The sequence below is a fragment of the Trichechus manatus genome, unplaced genomic scaffold (assembly GCF_000243295.1).
Source record: "Trichechus manatus latirostris isolate Lorelei unplaced genomic scaffold, TriManLat1.0 scaffold00005, whole genome shotgun sequence".
Lineage (NCBI taxonomy): Eukaryota > Metazoa > Chordata > Mammalia > Sirenia > Trichechidae > Trichechus > Trichechus manatus.
The window spans coordinates 16,621,348-16,635,707 of NW_004443941.1; the positions used below are offsets into that span (position 1 = coordinate 16,621,348).

General features: G+C 35.5%; 1 protein-coding gene across 2 annotated transcripts in view; it reads left to right on the forward strand.

Annotated features, from left to right (window-relative positions):
- The window catches only part of SRBD1 (S1 RNA binding domain 1), a 246,975-nt gene that overhangs the window by 147,605 nt on the left and 85,010 nt on the right, over positions 1-14,360 (forward strand). For both annotated transcript variants that reach the window (XM_023735454.1, XM_023735462.1), the window contains 2 exons: positions 4,581-4,672; positions 13,157-13,239. In XM_023735454.1, coding sequence (XP_023591222.1) covers positions 4,581-4,672; positions 13,157-13,239 — 175 coding nt within the window. The remainder of the gene's footprint in view (positions 1-4,580; positions 4,673-13,156; positions 13,240-14,360) is intronic.

Here is a 14,360-nt window from a genome sequence, read left to right on the forward strand (position 1 = left end):
GTACAGCAGTCCAGTGACAAGGGCCAGAAGGCAGAAGGGGACAAGGAAGCCGGTGATAGGGAACCCAAGGTTGGGTAAGGATATTGTTGATGTGTTGTGAGGTTGTTAACCATTGTCATAGGGCAACGTGTACTAACAGTTAAATGAGAAACTATTTTGTTCTGTAAGCCTTCATCTTAAGTGAGAATAGCAGCACAATTGGAAGAGCGTAGTTGATGTCACTGAACTGTGCATGTAGAAATTTTTGAAATGGTGTGTCTTTGGCTATGTATATTTTCATCAAAAAAAAAAAAAAGGTCGAGAAGGGAGATGGTTGACATGTGGGGTTGTTAACCAATGACATAAAACAATATGTGTAAAAAAAAAAAAAACTTCAGTGAGATGAGCTAGGCATTTAGCATAGTAACGTTTTTTGGTAGACAGAACGAAGGAGGGAAAAGTGCTGGTATTCAGATGGCTTAAGGAATTCTAGTGTACTTTTGAAAAAAATAAAAACACATCCATCTATATTATTAATTAGTTTAGAAAATATATCCTGGCTGATCTTTTATATCTTACTAAATAACTGCATTTTCATTTCAGTGGAGAATTTTGAATTAAATTCTAATGTTAATATGTAAAGAAGCGTATAATTTATTTTAAAAAAAAAAAAACAAAGTTATTTTCATTCTTAGCAAATGGCGAAGGGGAAGGAGACTCATGCAGAGGCTTCATGTAGTCTTATAAATGCATGTGAAAACCAGTAGCCCAATAACTTAAAAAAAGCAAACAAGCTAATTTTCTGTGAAAAGAGTTTTCTGCCCCACTCCGCCCACTCAGTTTGGTAAAACACACTGCAGTTCTCTTACTGTCAGAATGAGTAGTCACTGTAAGAAAACTATTTGTAAACCTGGTTTTAAAAGTTCATCAACATGCAGTCTGTTATGCTAGAAGAGACTTGTAAACCGTGAAAATATAAATTCTGTAATTTCAGCATACATCTTTTAAAAAGAAAAATTATGTTGATAGATGATCAAGTTTATATAAGTAGCATCGTTAAATTTCAATTAAGATAAAAAATGAGCATTTTTAACTTACAGGATTTTTGTAAAACATTTTTAATGAATTATTGAAAGTGAATGCAACTATATTCTGGGTGTTTGACTTGGTTTTTAGGTTATGAGTGTGAAAGGTTTTTTAAATAAAAAGATCTAGAAAGACCCTAAAATAGTAATAAAGTAGATAAGATATTCAAACTGCCAGTTTAATTGAAGATCTGGTATAACATAGGTCAAATGGTAGCTTCTGAAATGTAGTTTCATATGTTTGAGGATTGAGATACCATATGTATCAGTTTAGGTGTTTGTCTAAACTGCAGCAATTTGAAGGGGTTCAGAGTACTGTAATAATCTTGAAAGCTTGGTTGAATTGTAGCTGTGTCAGTTAAATTCCCCCTGAATAATAAATTCTGCTCAGGATCTTGTCTGCATTATGGCAAAATGATCAGATTGCTAAGATTTTGAACCTAATTTGTTTACTCCTGAGAGAAATTTGTGCTGTGCAATATAGTACTTGATAATTCATTAGATATCTGAATTTGGTACAAAGTTCATTTTTGTTTTCCTCAAAATATTTTAGAGATAATTGGAGTAATTTCCCCATAAACTGTAAATGGCTCATGAAATCTAGCATACTTTCTGCTGAATTTCTGTACATGAACTCAGAATAGGAATGAAAAAGCGGGGGACACATTATAGCTTTTGTTCTTAGCAACTTCTCCTAGAAAAAATCATCACCACCCCCAGTTTGATTTGTTTCGTTTAATTCTTGCCACATATGCCTCCTAAGTCCTTATATGTTTTATATTGAAGTAATCAGTGTTGAGGTTTTTCTGTTCATTTAGATTATTTAAGCTTTCTAATCTGTGCGTAGTAGTGAACTGTTTATTGGACCCATGCTATCCAATAACTAAAGCATATGAAATTTACTACATTTTTGTACTGATTTAATATTAATGTTAATCTAAAATCTTTGGGTGCAGTGTGTCACATCTGTTTTGTATTCCTCTGTTTAAAAGAAGTGGCAGTATGGTATTTGGAGGAATATTTATTATCTGAGTGTTTTTCTTTGCAACAGTTTCCTGCAGTCTATTGAGAATTATAACCTCCAAGAGACAGTGAATCACCCAGCAAATTCTCAGGTACCCAACTGCTGAAGGCCACAGTTAATTAGAACTTTTATTTACCATTTAAGTTCCCTTTGCTTAAGTAGTTGTAACTTTGAAGGCTTTTGGGGAATGATAAAAAATAAATTTGTGGTGAGATAAAAGAAAAGAAAAAAATAATCCTTTTCTCTTAATACTAAGTCCAGCCTGCACTTTATGGGTACCTTGGTTTTTTAGAAAAGGCTTCGTTAGATTGAGCATTGACTTGCATTTTGAAACTGAATTTTTCATTTCTGCTGACTGAATATTCGTATCCTGTGGTGGGATTTCTTAACCTCTTTTGGGATCATGAATTTATTTAAGTAATCAATGAAAGTTATAACCCCTGTTCTTATAAACCCTATTCCCAGAAAAAATACATAAGCACAAACATTTTTACTTATGTTTTAAAGGGTTTATAATCCTGCCTTTCCCTATCCAGATATCCAAGGGCCCTGAGTTAGGAAGTGCTGCTATAATGGAACTGAAAAATCACTTCTAGTATGTTAATTTCAGCATTATATTAATTGCCACACTAAGAGTTTTCTTCACGTCTAGCTTTATTTCATATTACATTTTCTTCTTGGTCATTATATAGTAGAAGATAAGCATAATCTGAATCTTACTTTGGAGAAAAGCATAATTATCTTTTAATTATAAAACCAGTCTCTGAAATTACAGAACATATTTGGCCTCCTGATGCTTTAGATTCTACCTTAGGTACATAAGAAAACAAACTCACTTTACCCTTTGATCTAAAGGTGAAGGCCATGGAAGAGAGAAATAAATTCTTACGCATCTGTTGTTTTCTGAAAGTAGTTCTTTCTTAAGAAGACGTTGCATTTGTTGTTTGGTGCAAAAATATGAATTCTCATTTTAATGGGAGAAATTGTGCAGCTATTCAGGAATTACTTCTGCTTGTGCCAGTTAAGAGCCCAGACTTTGGAGCCCAGCAGGCTGGGGTTCAAATCCAGCTCAGCTGCTTAGCACTTGTAAGACCTTGAGTATATTACTTGTCTGTAAAGTAACGCTACCCCCATAACAGAATTAAATGAGATAATATTTGTTAAAGTGACTGGTTTTGTACTTTATGTATAATATGCACTCAGTAGATGTTATCTGTTACCGTGGTGATGGTGTTGATGACTAATAGGATAAGCAGCCTCAATTTTCAGTTGCAAAGTGTTTGTTTTTCCTATATGAAATTTAGGATAGTAGACCTTGGATGCAAAAACTATAAATCTTCACTTTCCCCAGAATAATCTTATCAAGGCTTGGTGGGTTATAGTTGTCAAAACTCAGTCAATAGTTCTTCACAGGCAGAGGATATCAAACTAACTTCATTTCCACATCTTACTTAAGGGTGTTCGATTGTTACAGTGGAGCAATAAGTTAAAAGTTATCCATTAACTTGTTTCCTAGAGTTGAAGTAAATGCTGAGGAGCAGAAAAAGGGAGAAATTTCTAAGAGTCGATTAAAATTTCAATACTTAAATGTTTCTGCATTTGAATCTTGACACCTAGGTGGTCACGTGGTAGAGAGCCATAGGCATCATGTATATTTAGGGTAGATGATGTTTTCTTTGCATATTATATCATAAAGAATTATAATTTTAAAATAATTGATAAACTGTACAAATGTCAACTACCATACAAGTGTCAGCTGTAAGAGAGTGTTCCCAGTGTGGTTTGTAAAGAATTTGGATCCAAAGAAGAAAGGAAAAATGATTTGCGTGATGCTTTGATTGAATGAATGATTAAATGAAATGGTTTCACACCTGCCTGAAGTGAAAGGCAGGCTTCAGGTTCACTAAAAGGATCATTTCCAACCCTCCTGGAAAGAAGTGAGATGACATCCTGTCTGATCCCTTTCCTTTATGAGCTGTGATTGTTAATTATAACCAGGTAATGATAATGGCAATGTTTATGGCTCTGGTTTTTGTGTATTTCCACATGTACACATATCTACACAAGTGTCTGTGTGCTTTCCAAGATTTCTTAGAATGATTAACTCAGATGGGAGTCATAAATGTTTAGTCAGTAATGGATTATAAACATGGAAGAAGCCAAGTATATTCTGATAATTTTAAAGTTGGTATCGTGGGAGAGGATCCATTGTGTTCACCTACAAACTGTCTCTTGTTACCAGTGACAGACAGAGAAGATGACTGAACAAATTCATCACGGATTTGAGCCAGCATGTTTCCTATGCAAAGCAAACAAATATTGCTTAACCCTTGTATATTAATGAAAAATTAAATGCTGTAAATATCGTTGAGCATTTGGCTCTGCTTTTTATTTTATTTTTCTTCTTCTTATAATACCTGGTTTCATTCACTTAGTTTCTTTGACCTGGTGAAAGTTTGGAAAGTGATTCTCCCCCTCTTCTTTCTCCTCAGCATTGTCAGTGAAGCAGGAGCGTCGATCTATAGTGTCAGCCCTGAAGCCAACAAAGAGATGCCAGGACTGGATCCGAATTTGAGAAGTGCAGGTAACTGTGGGCCATCACAAAAGTATGTGATTTTGGTATTTTGGACTTAAATGTGTAGCAAGCTTAAATATTTTAAAAATCTAAGAAAATGTAAAAGATATATCACATGAAAAAGAATTAGCATATAGAAACAAAGTGGTTGATTGGGATAATAATTGGAATTACAGAAAAGAAGAGAAAGTACTATACTGTTTTTAAAGAGTATGGGGGAAAATTAGTCCAGTAAAGTCCTTAATAAAATTAAATACCAGAGAATTCAATAATATAAATAATAAAGTACTCTAAGATAACTTCATTATTACAAAATATATTTATTACAGCTGTTTGTTGGCAAAAAGTAGTATATTTTATTAACATAAAATAGTTGTAGTGCAAATGTTTTGTACATGCATAGGCTTTTAGTTTATCACTAAATATTTGTCAAATGGTCCGTTTTTCTTGTCTTGCTAACGGGTTGGCATTTGATAGCGTGACAGTATTTTATAGACTATTTTAGTTGCATCTAATTGCCGTGGTTTCCGTGATGTGTGGAATAGTTAAAATCTTGTGTATAAGAAAATTACGGCACTTTGATACATCTAGTGAAAGTAATTGATATCATAAGAAAATTATTAGATATGGGTGGAAGCATTTTTCTGTATAATAGGTAGATATTTAGACTATTTTGTTAGTAATTGACCTTTTATTTACTTATTCTACTTAAATGTCTTCATCAGATTTCATTGGCTCTTCTTGAAGTATATACTAAAAACTTATTTCTTACATCCAAAAAAAACTCATTTATAATTTCCCTTCGATTGTTCATTCCATCCTGTGAAGCTTTTCCCTGTAACACCAGCTGAACATGATTTCTGCTTCCTTACTATGTGCATTTTTGATGCTTGTCTTCTAATAACAATAATAATAATAATTGTAGGAGGAGTAGATATAGTGGTAGTTGCTGAGACCAATGTTTTTTAAACATATAATATATGTCAAACATTACCCGAGTTAGGTTATTTAATACCACAACTGCCCTATGAGGTATTTAGTGTTTCTCCCACTTTACAGATGAAGAAACTAAGGCTTAAAAGGCCACACAGCCAATAAGTATGTACATAATATTTTTGTACCTAACGTCTATGATAAAAAGATACTTTATAAAAAATAAAATCCAGAACCTCCCAAGTTGACAGTGAAAAGGAATCTTCCAATGGTGTGTAGGAAAAATAGTTGGACCATATTGTCCAGGAGGTGACAATTCCTCACACCTCCCACTGCTTGGGGCCTGCTGTTTCTGCTTTACCACTGGCCCAAGTGGTGTAATCTTGTCTCACCTCTAATAACTGTCATAGTGTTATAGGTGAGACAAGATTACAACATGCCAACAAGACTGTGAAAATAGAGATAATAAAAAGAGGAATCATCATATGATTCCAATTACTCTGATTTCAAAGTCTAGCTTTATCTTCAGTTTGTGATTCACTGCAGGTATCCCCTCCTTTTGTGTCTCAGCTTGCTTCCACATGCCAGTGGCCATGTTTGATCCATATAAACTCAAAACATCTACCTAGACACTTTGAGTCTTCCAAGACTGATCCTGGTGACAAATATTGAAAGAAGCCTAGTGTCTCCTCCACTCATCGTCTCTAGGGTCTGCTTCCTTTTCATTTCCTGTTTCCTGTCTGGCAATCTTTCTCCTTCCTAGTGATTGATGCCACAGATGACTTTATATTTCATTTGAGACCTGACCTTCCTACGGGTGTGAGTTTTACCTTGCCACCCTCTATAATATAACAGAACCTCGACGTTCATACAAGTGTTAAACATATGTAAGAAAATTACCCTCGTGTTACTACATCTTCCTAGCCAGTTTGTCAGCTGTTGAAAACAGAGGTCATCCTTATATATGTTTATATCTCCCACAATATATTTTACATGAGAGGCATTTAAATTGGTTGGATATAATGGTAGATGGATGATATAAAAATGTTTATTAGGAATTTCTCATTAAAAATGGAAGATTGAGTGCACCCATTATCCCTTATCCTACTTTCTGATATGCAATTGAAATGATACTGATACGATGTAAGGAGTCCCTGGCTGGTGCAAATGGTTAACGCTCTCAGCTGCTAACTGAAAGGTTAGAGGTTTGAATCTACCCAGAGGCACCTCGGAAGAAAGACTTGGTGATCTACTTCTGAAAAATCAGCCATTGAAAACCCTGTGGTGCACAATCTACTCTGATGCACATGGAGCTGCCATGCGTTGAAATCAATTGTATGGCAGCTGATTTAATGTGATATAAAGAAGGCATCAGCCCATAGGACAGAGTATGGGAGAGCAGATAATAACAGTAACAGTTTTGAAGCTGAGAAGCAGATGGATGAGTACTGAGTGACCTACCCAACTTGAGAAAGTTAAATCCTAGCCAGCACTGTAGAAAACAGAACTAACTTGATATGGATCGTGGAACCACCCCCCGCCCCCAATGGTTCAGGAAATGGTACCTGGTACCTTTGGAAGTATGTTGGGAGGACTGAGTGTGGGTCTAAAATAAGATTGAAAGTGAGTTTAAAAAGCAATTAGACCAAGGTAAATACAGCATTACCATGTGACCCATCAATTCCACTCCTAGGTATATTCCCAAAAGAACTGAAAGCAGGTACTCAAGCAAACATTTATGCATATGCACGGATGTTTATAGCAGCACCCTTCACAATAGCCAAAACGTGGAGACAACCCAAATGACCATCAAAGGATGAATGAATAAACAACAAGGGGTATATCCATACACTGGAATATTATTCAGCCATAAAAGGAATGAAGTACTAATACATCCTATAATGTGAGTGAACCTTAAAACCATTATGCTAAGTGAAAGAAGCTGCTCGTACAAAAGCCCACGTAACTTATGATTCCATTTACGTGAAATGTCCAGAATAAGCAAATCTATATAGACAGAAAACAAATTGCTGGATGCCATGGGTTGGAGAGGCAGGAATGGGGAGTGACTGCTTAATGGCTATGGGGTTTTCTTTTGAGATGATGAAAATATTTTGGAATTTGATAGAGGTGGTAATTGCACAACATTGTGAATGTACTAAATGACACTGAATTGTGCACTTTACAGTGGTTACTATTATGTGAATTTCACCTCATTTTAAAAAACAACAATTAGACCTCCCGTTCCACACAGCTGTGTAACAGTCCTTCCGCCTTTGCAGAACAGTGGAGGCTTGTTCTCTGGTGTGGGTTAAATAGATGAAAGGTGTAATCTTGTCTCACCTATAATACTGTGACAGTTAGTAAAGGTGAGACAAGATTACACCACTTGGGCCAGTGGTGAAGCAGAAACAGCAGTCATTGGAGGACACAGGTTACAGATGAGGGTGGAGGTATTCACTGAAAAAGGGAGGATTAAGTAGAGATTTACATGCTGCTGTAGAGACCTTAGCCTAACCAAACCAAACGCTTCGCCATCGAGTTGATTCTGACTCATTGCGACCCTATGGGACAGAATATAACTGCCTCACAGAGTTTCCAAGGCTGTGAATCTTTACAGAAGCAGACTGCCACATCTTTTTCCCATGGAGCAACTGGTGAGTTTGAACCACAGACTTTTTGGTTAGCAGCTGAGCACTTAACCACTGTGCCACCAAGGCTCGTCTGTAGAGACCTTAGAGAGGACTGAATCTTCCGTGCAGGAGATTAGGAGATTCTGATCAACATAAGAGAAAACGCCTGAAGAAACTGAGAAGATTCCACAGAGAAATAGCCGGATCCTTCTATGGTGAAGCCCAGAGTTGATAAGCCTCACCTTTGAGTGAAGTGCTTACAGTTCCCTTTTTAGTACCTGCCCCTGGTGGACAGTCAGGGGTCACTAACATGTAAGGAAAGCTTCTACTCTGAAGACCAGGTGACAAAATACACTGGGGAAAAAGAGCAACTTAGAGGAACTAGAGACTGTGCAGACAGAAAAATAAAGAAAAATTTATCTTTCTCAGAGAAATAAAAGATTTCGTTCATTTACAGGCATATTTACATAATGTAAAATTTACTCTTTTTAGGTCTACCACCTGTGCATTTTGAAAAACTTACACTAGCCATGTAACTACCACCACTACCATCACAGTGAATAATATTGTCAACAGGTGAACAGGTTTGTCAGCTTCTTGTTCAGAATTTACTTATTAATTAGAGGGTTAGGATTATAATAAATTTGCATCAAGATCATTCTTAAAACTACATTCTAATAAGTTTTATAGTGAAAAAAATTCTAATTTGGAGTTGTTGAATGAAAAAGACATCATGGGAAGGTTTTACTTATTTTCCTCTGTTCTGTCTGATGTCAAGGGGAAGGATAAAATCAGGTGATTATTGATTGGACTTTAAAAATAAAAATGTCCACATTGATGTTCTTGGATAAAAGAAAAAGGCAATTTTTAAAGAGCTCACACTGTAGTACAGTCTTATAGGCAACAAATTTATTTACTCTTTAAGTTTTAGGATTCTAGATATCTCTTGTAATCGAAGGCCAAAACCCATGGACCCCTTTTATCCTTTAGCTATAAGACACGTTGTGAACGAGGAAGAATGTTGCCTTCAGGGCATATGGCTGTGCAGGTCGTGCATGTATGAGGTAGTTCTGGTTGCTTACCTAACATGTCCCATTCAGGCTTGGCTTCCTCCTTCTCCACCTCCCCCAACTCTGATGTGTCTGACATAGTTGTTTTCTCTGATGCTTAGGTTTCTGTCTGAATATCATTTATTAAATGTCCTCCTTTACGCACTGAGTTAACATTTAATACATTATCATTTATTAAAAATTAAGACTCCTATGTATACTTTTTGTCTTCTTTTCATTGATCTGTCTAATCTGCCACAATGAAAGACTTTCTCAATTGCTGTGGCTTGTAATGACTTGCTCTCATCTTTTTTTAAAATTGCACTCATGGATTTCTTTTTTCCAAATATACCTAGAGCCACTAAGTTAATATTTTTAAAAGTCTGTTGGGTATAGAACAAAATTCTGTTAAATTTATGCCTTCATCCAGGCTCTGCACGTTTGGGGTTTTTTTTTTTTTTTTTTTTGTTTACAAATAGGTTGTTTATATATATTTTTTATATTATGAATAGATTTTTCTCCATGATATTTTCTTATTGGTTGTTGATAATGTATGGGAGAGCAGCAGTTTTTGTCAGGGTCTCTTGAAACCAGTTCTCATATAGTTTCATTTGACTCTCTTGGGTTTTCAAGGTAGAATATCATCATCTGCAAATAATAATAATGATCTAGTTTTTGTCTTTCCAATATTTGTTCCTTCTTTCTTTTCTTGTCACATTGTGTTGACTAGAATTATCTGAACAATGATGAATAATAGCAGTGATACAGCAAAATATTAAGTTCACTTGAGGGTAAAATTGTATTTGGCATACATTTGGACATACTACTGTTTAAAAATATGTAACAGTTTTATTGAGATATAATTTACATACCATAAAATTTACCCTTTTAAAGTATACTAGTCAGTGTTTTGTAGTATATTCACAGAGTCATGCAGCTGTCATCGTTATCCAGTTTTAGTACATTTTCATCACCCCAAAAAGAAACCTGGTACCCATTAGCAATCATTCCTCTTTCCCACTGTCCCCAACCCCTGACAACACCCAGTCTACTTTCTGTCTCTATGTATTTGCCTATTCAGGACCAAACCAAAACCCAAACCTGTTGCCATCAGGTCGATTCTGACTTATACTAGCCCTGTATGTATTTGCCTATTCAGGACATTTCGTATAAATGGAATCATAACAATATGTAATCTTTTGGGACTGGCTTCATTCACTTAGTATAATGTTTTTGAGATACATCCACACTGTAGCATGTATCAAGACTTTATTCCTTTTCATGGCTGAATAATATTCCACTGTATGGATATACCACATTTTGTCTCTCCATGGCATCAGTTGATGGACATTTGGGTTGTTTTTACCCTTTGGCTATTGTGAATAATGCTGCTGTCACATTCATGTACAGGTTTTCGTGTGGACATACGTTTTCATTTCTCTTGGGTATACACCTAGGTATGAAAATTTAAGGACATGTGATAACTCTGTGTTAGAAGTCTTTTTGACTTCTATAGCTACATATTCTACTCACCATTCATTCTCTGCCTCTTTTACTATTTCCCCCTTCTCCTCTTTGTCCCAAAATGTAAATATTCCCCAAATTGTGGGCATTGACTCTTTTTCTTTCTTCATTTTCTAGATTAGCAATCTATTAAAGCCCCTTTGCCTCAGCTCTTGTTTACATTCAGAAATCTGTTGTCAGCCTGATCACTCTCAATCTAGAGCTCAGCATTATTGCATTATTACTGGCTACTAAACAACTCTTTTCTTGGTTATTCCGCCAGCAGAAAAATAGCATCGTCTTCTCTCCAGAGCCTGGGATTGCTACTTTTAAAATTCTCCTTTAAACAATGTTTTTCTCTTCTCCGCTCCTTCCTTCCCTTCCATGCTTGATTATTTATGCTATCTAGAGTAGAACAGCATCTGACAGGAAAATATCAGTTACAGAAACATTAAGATCTATGTTGAAGTTTTTTACTGGGGACACTACCTCCAGAGTCTTTTAGGACATGTTGTAAAGTTAGTATGTCACCTAGAAACCATCATTTCCAATCTGTTGTTCTGCTGCATTTAATAATGTTAGAATGGACAAAAGAGACACTAGCATTGAACCAGCTAGAAGGTGACTAGGTAGAAAAAATAGTTTAAAATTGTTTGTATAAATCAGAAATTTATAAATTTGGGAGTCTGCCCACACTTATAAAATTATATAGCTGCTGTAACCAATTTCTAAGTTTAGATTTTCATAATGTGTATTTTCCTGAAGGGGTATATTTGAGGGATTTACCTATTATTGATATCCCTTTATGGAATTTCTAATACTGCCTTTCTATGCAGTGAATGTTCTGATGTCTGTATTCTTTTAACTTGGTCTACTGTTGTGGGTTGTTTTTTTCTTAACGAAAGGTATTTTGTCAATGTATGTGTAAGCTTGAAAATCATTCTTATTGCATTATATATTTAAAGGCTAGGATGAAGTAATATTTGCTTTAGAGAGCATCAGGCATCTCTCTGGTAGTACTGTAACTTCAATCAGTAATTTTAAGTGTGGCTATTTTAAAGGGAAGCATTTCTTCTGTAACCTGCTATGTTTACACTAACTAACCTTTTGTGATTTTTGATAAGAAAGGTATATGTGGAGAAGCACTTGGAATCCCCATCACTTCTGTGAGAGCTCTAGACAGATTGTATGACACCAGTTTATTGGTCTCTAAGCATGCTTTGCAAGCTGCCATTGTCACTATATGTTACGAGTAATAATAAAGTATGTGAAAAAGACTTGAACGGCCGTGCGGTGAACTTGATGTTCACGGTAGATCTTATCTATGATGAGAGAGGTGATACAAATCAGTGACTTGAGAATCTCATAGTCACTTGCAAGAGGTGGCTTCTGTTGCCAGACCTTGAACAGCTTAACATGAAAACAGGCATGGGGTTTCCTTTGATGGTCTTAATGTTTTCACTTTATTAATTTACATTCCATCCAACCTTCTATGTGAGTAGGTGACACCGACTAGCTTTCACGTGCTTAGAAAGTGGCAGCTGTTCTTACGTAAGGACTCAGTGTAACTATGCTACTTGGAAAAACAAAGGGCTGCCTTCAGAGGTGCGCCTAAGATTAATGACGAACTAAATCTACCTTACAAACTAGATATGAAGCTTTGTTAACATTTGGAAAAATATTGGTAACAATAAATGATGAGCAAGTAAAATCATAAGATAGATAAAGGAATATTTGAAGTTAGCTATCAAGTTTGTTGAACATGGGTTGTGATGGTCAAGAAAGGGATGTGGCTAGAAACTGTGTGTTAGGAGTCCACCAGTTGGGACTCAAGGAAATTACTTCACAGGATAATCTTACAATCATATTCAAGGTCATACAAGTGTATTCACTAGCCAAGTGAATTGATCTCTGGTTGCATTAAGAAATGTTTCCATCATTTATTCACTATTATCAGGATCCAGTCTTCATAAACATATTTGATGTACAAACGTATGTCATATTTATAATAATATAGGACTATTTAAAACAAATATCTACTAGTTTTTTTAATAGCATGAGGTACACTTACTGCACTGTATTTAAAGAGTGACCAGGTAATTATGTAAGTCTAGCAACTATGTGTTTTTATTTGTTTTTCCAAATCTATAACCCTTTCAGGTTGTGCTAGGAAATTCCCAGAAGTTCTGGCAATATAATGAATTCTGAAAGTTTGCATCCACTTTTTACATGGAAGAAAGAGAACTTTAAACTTAATTAAAAATTTTTTTTGAGGGGAAATGAAGGAAGAGATTAAGTGCTTGTATTATAAGTAATTATCTGGGTACTGCTTTTCACATTAAACCTTACTTGTTTTCTGGTTCTGTTTTTTTCAGTTTCCATAGCAAGACGTGTACAAGATCCATTAGCTGAGCTAGTGAAAATTGAGCCGAAGCACATTGGAGTTGGAATGTATCAGGTAAAGCAATGTGGATCATATAATTTATGAAATCCATCCATACAGGGAGCAGTACTCAAGCCTGGCATAGTAATTAAGTGTCAGTGGAAGTAGATTCCCATTTTCAAAGGTTGTACAGTTGATGGGAAGATAATTCTAAGTTATTAGGAAAAGAGGGAATTCTTTTTTTTTCTGGTGTTAACTGATTAAGACTTAGAATCAACTGTAGTTAGAGTTAAAGCCTATTAAAACATTAGATCAGACTAGTAACTTAAATTTAGCGAGCCATCTCCTTTTAACATTATTATGAAAATCAGAGGGGAGAGGTAGAATGTGGAGCAAGGGGGTATTACATCTTTGCGTAATGCAGTATGAACTATTGATCTTTTGGGAAGAAGTCTTTGGTACCTACTTCACCTGATTTTTTTATTTTTCCGTTCCTGTTTGGTTATTGTAGTTAATTTTTAGTTATCACTCAGAGTAGCCTAAATTCCTCCAGTTGATGTTACTGTGTAGTAGTCATAGTAGGAGTTGTAGTTCCAGTATTTTTGATTCTTGAGGTTGTTTGTGTTCATTGGGCAGTTGGGAACAGTACTAAATCTTGGCAAAGTGAATCCATGGTCATAGCAGAATGACATGTGGGCTTGGGTTGTCTCCAGAAGCCTCAAGTCAAATTCTTTTCTTCTCAAACCTGAAATAAAATATTATCCTCTGTATAATTTTCATGGGATTTGAGTGATAGGTACTATACTTTCTCTAAAAAAAATATTAGGTCATATAATCTGTGCCCAGTAGAAGTGAAAGAGACCTTCAGAGTCATATAGCCGTTCCCCTCGTTTGACATAAAAAAAAGCTACGTCCTAGAAGACATGTCCTGGAGTAGTTAGGATTTTTACCCAAGATCACTCAGTGGCAAAGCCCAGACTAATCTGTTATATTGTGATTTAGCTGGGAGTATTCCTGTTTTATAGCAGGTTTCACTAAGAGGCATCCAAACCTTTAATGGACTTGATCATTTGAGAAGGATAGTTGCTGAAAGGACTGATCTACTTATAACTAGATAGAAATGCCTGGTGTCTAAGGAGTACAACTATGGCAATTTTGTGATACAGGTATTGTAGTTAAGAGAAATTATAGTTACA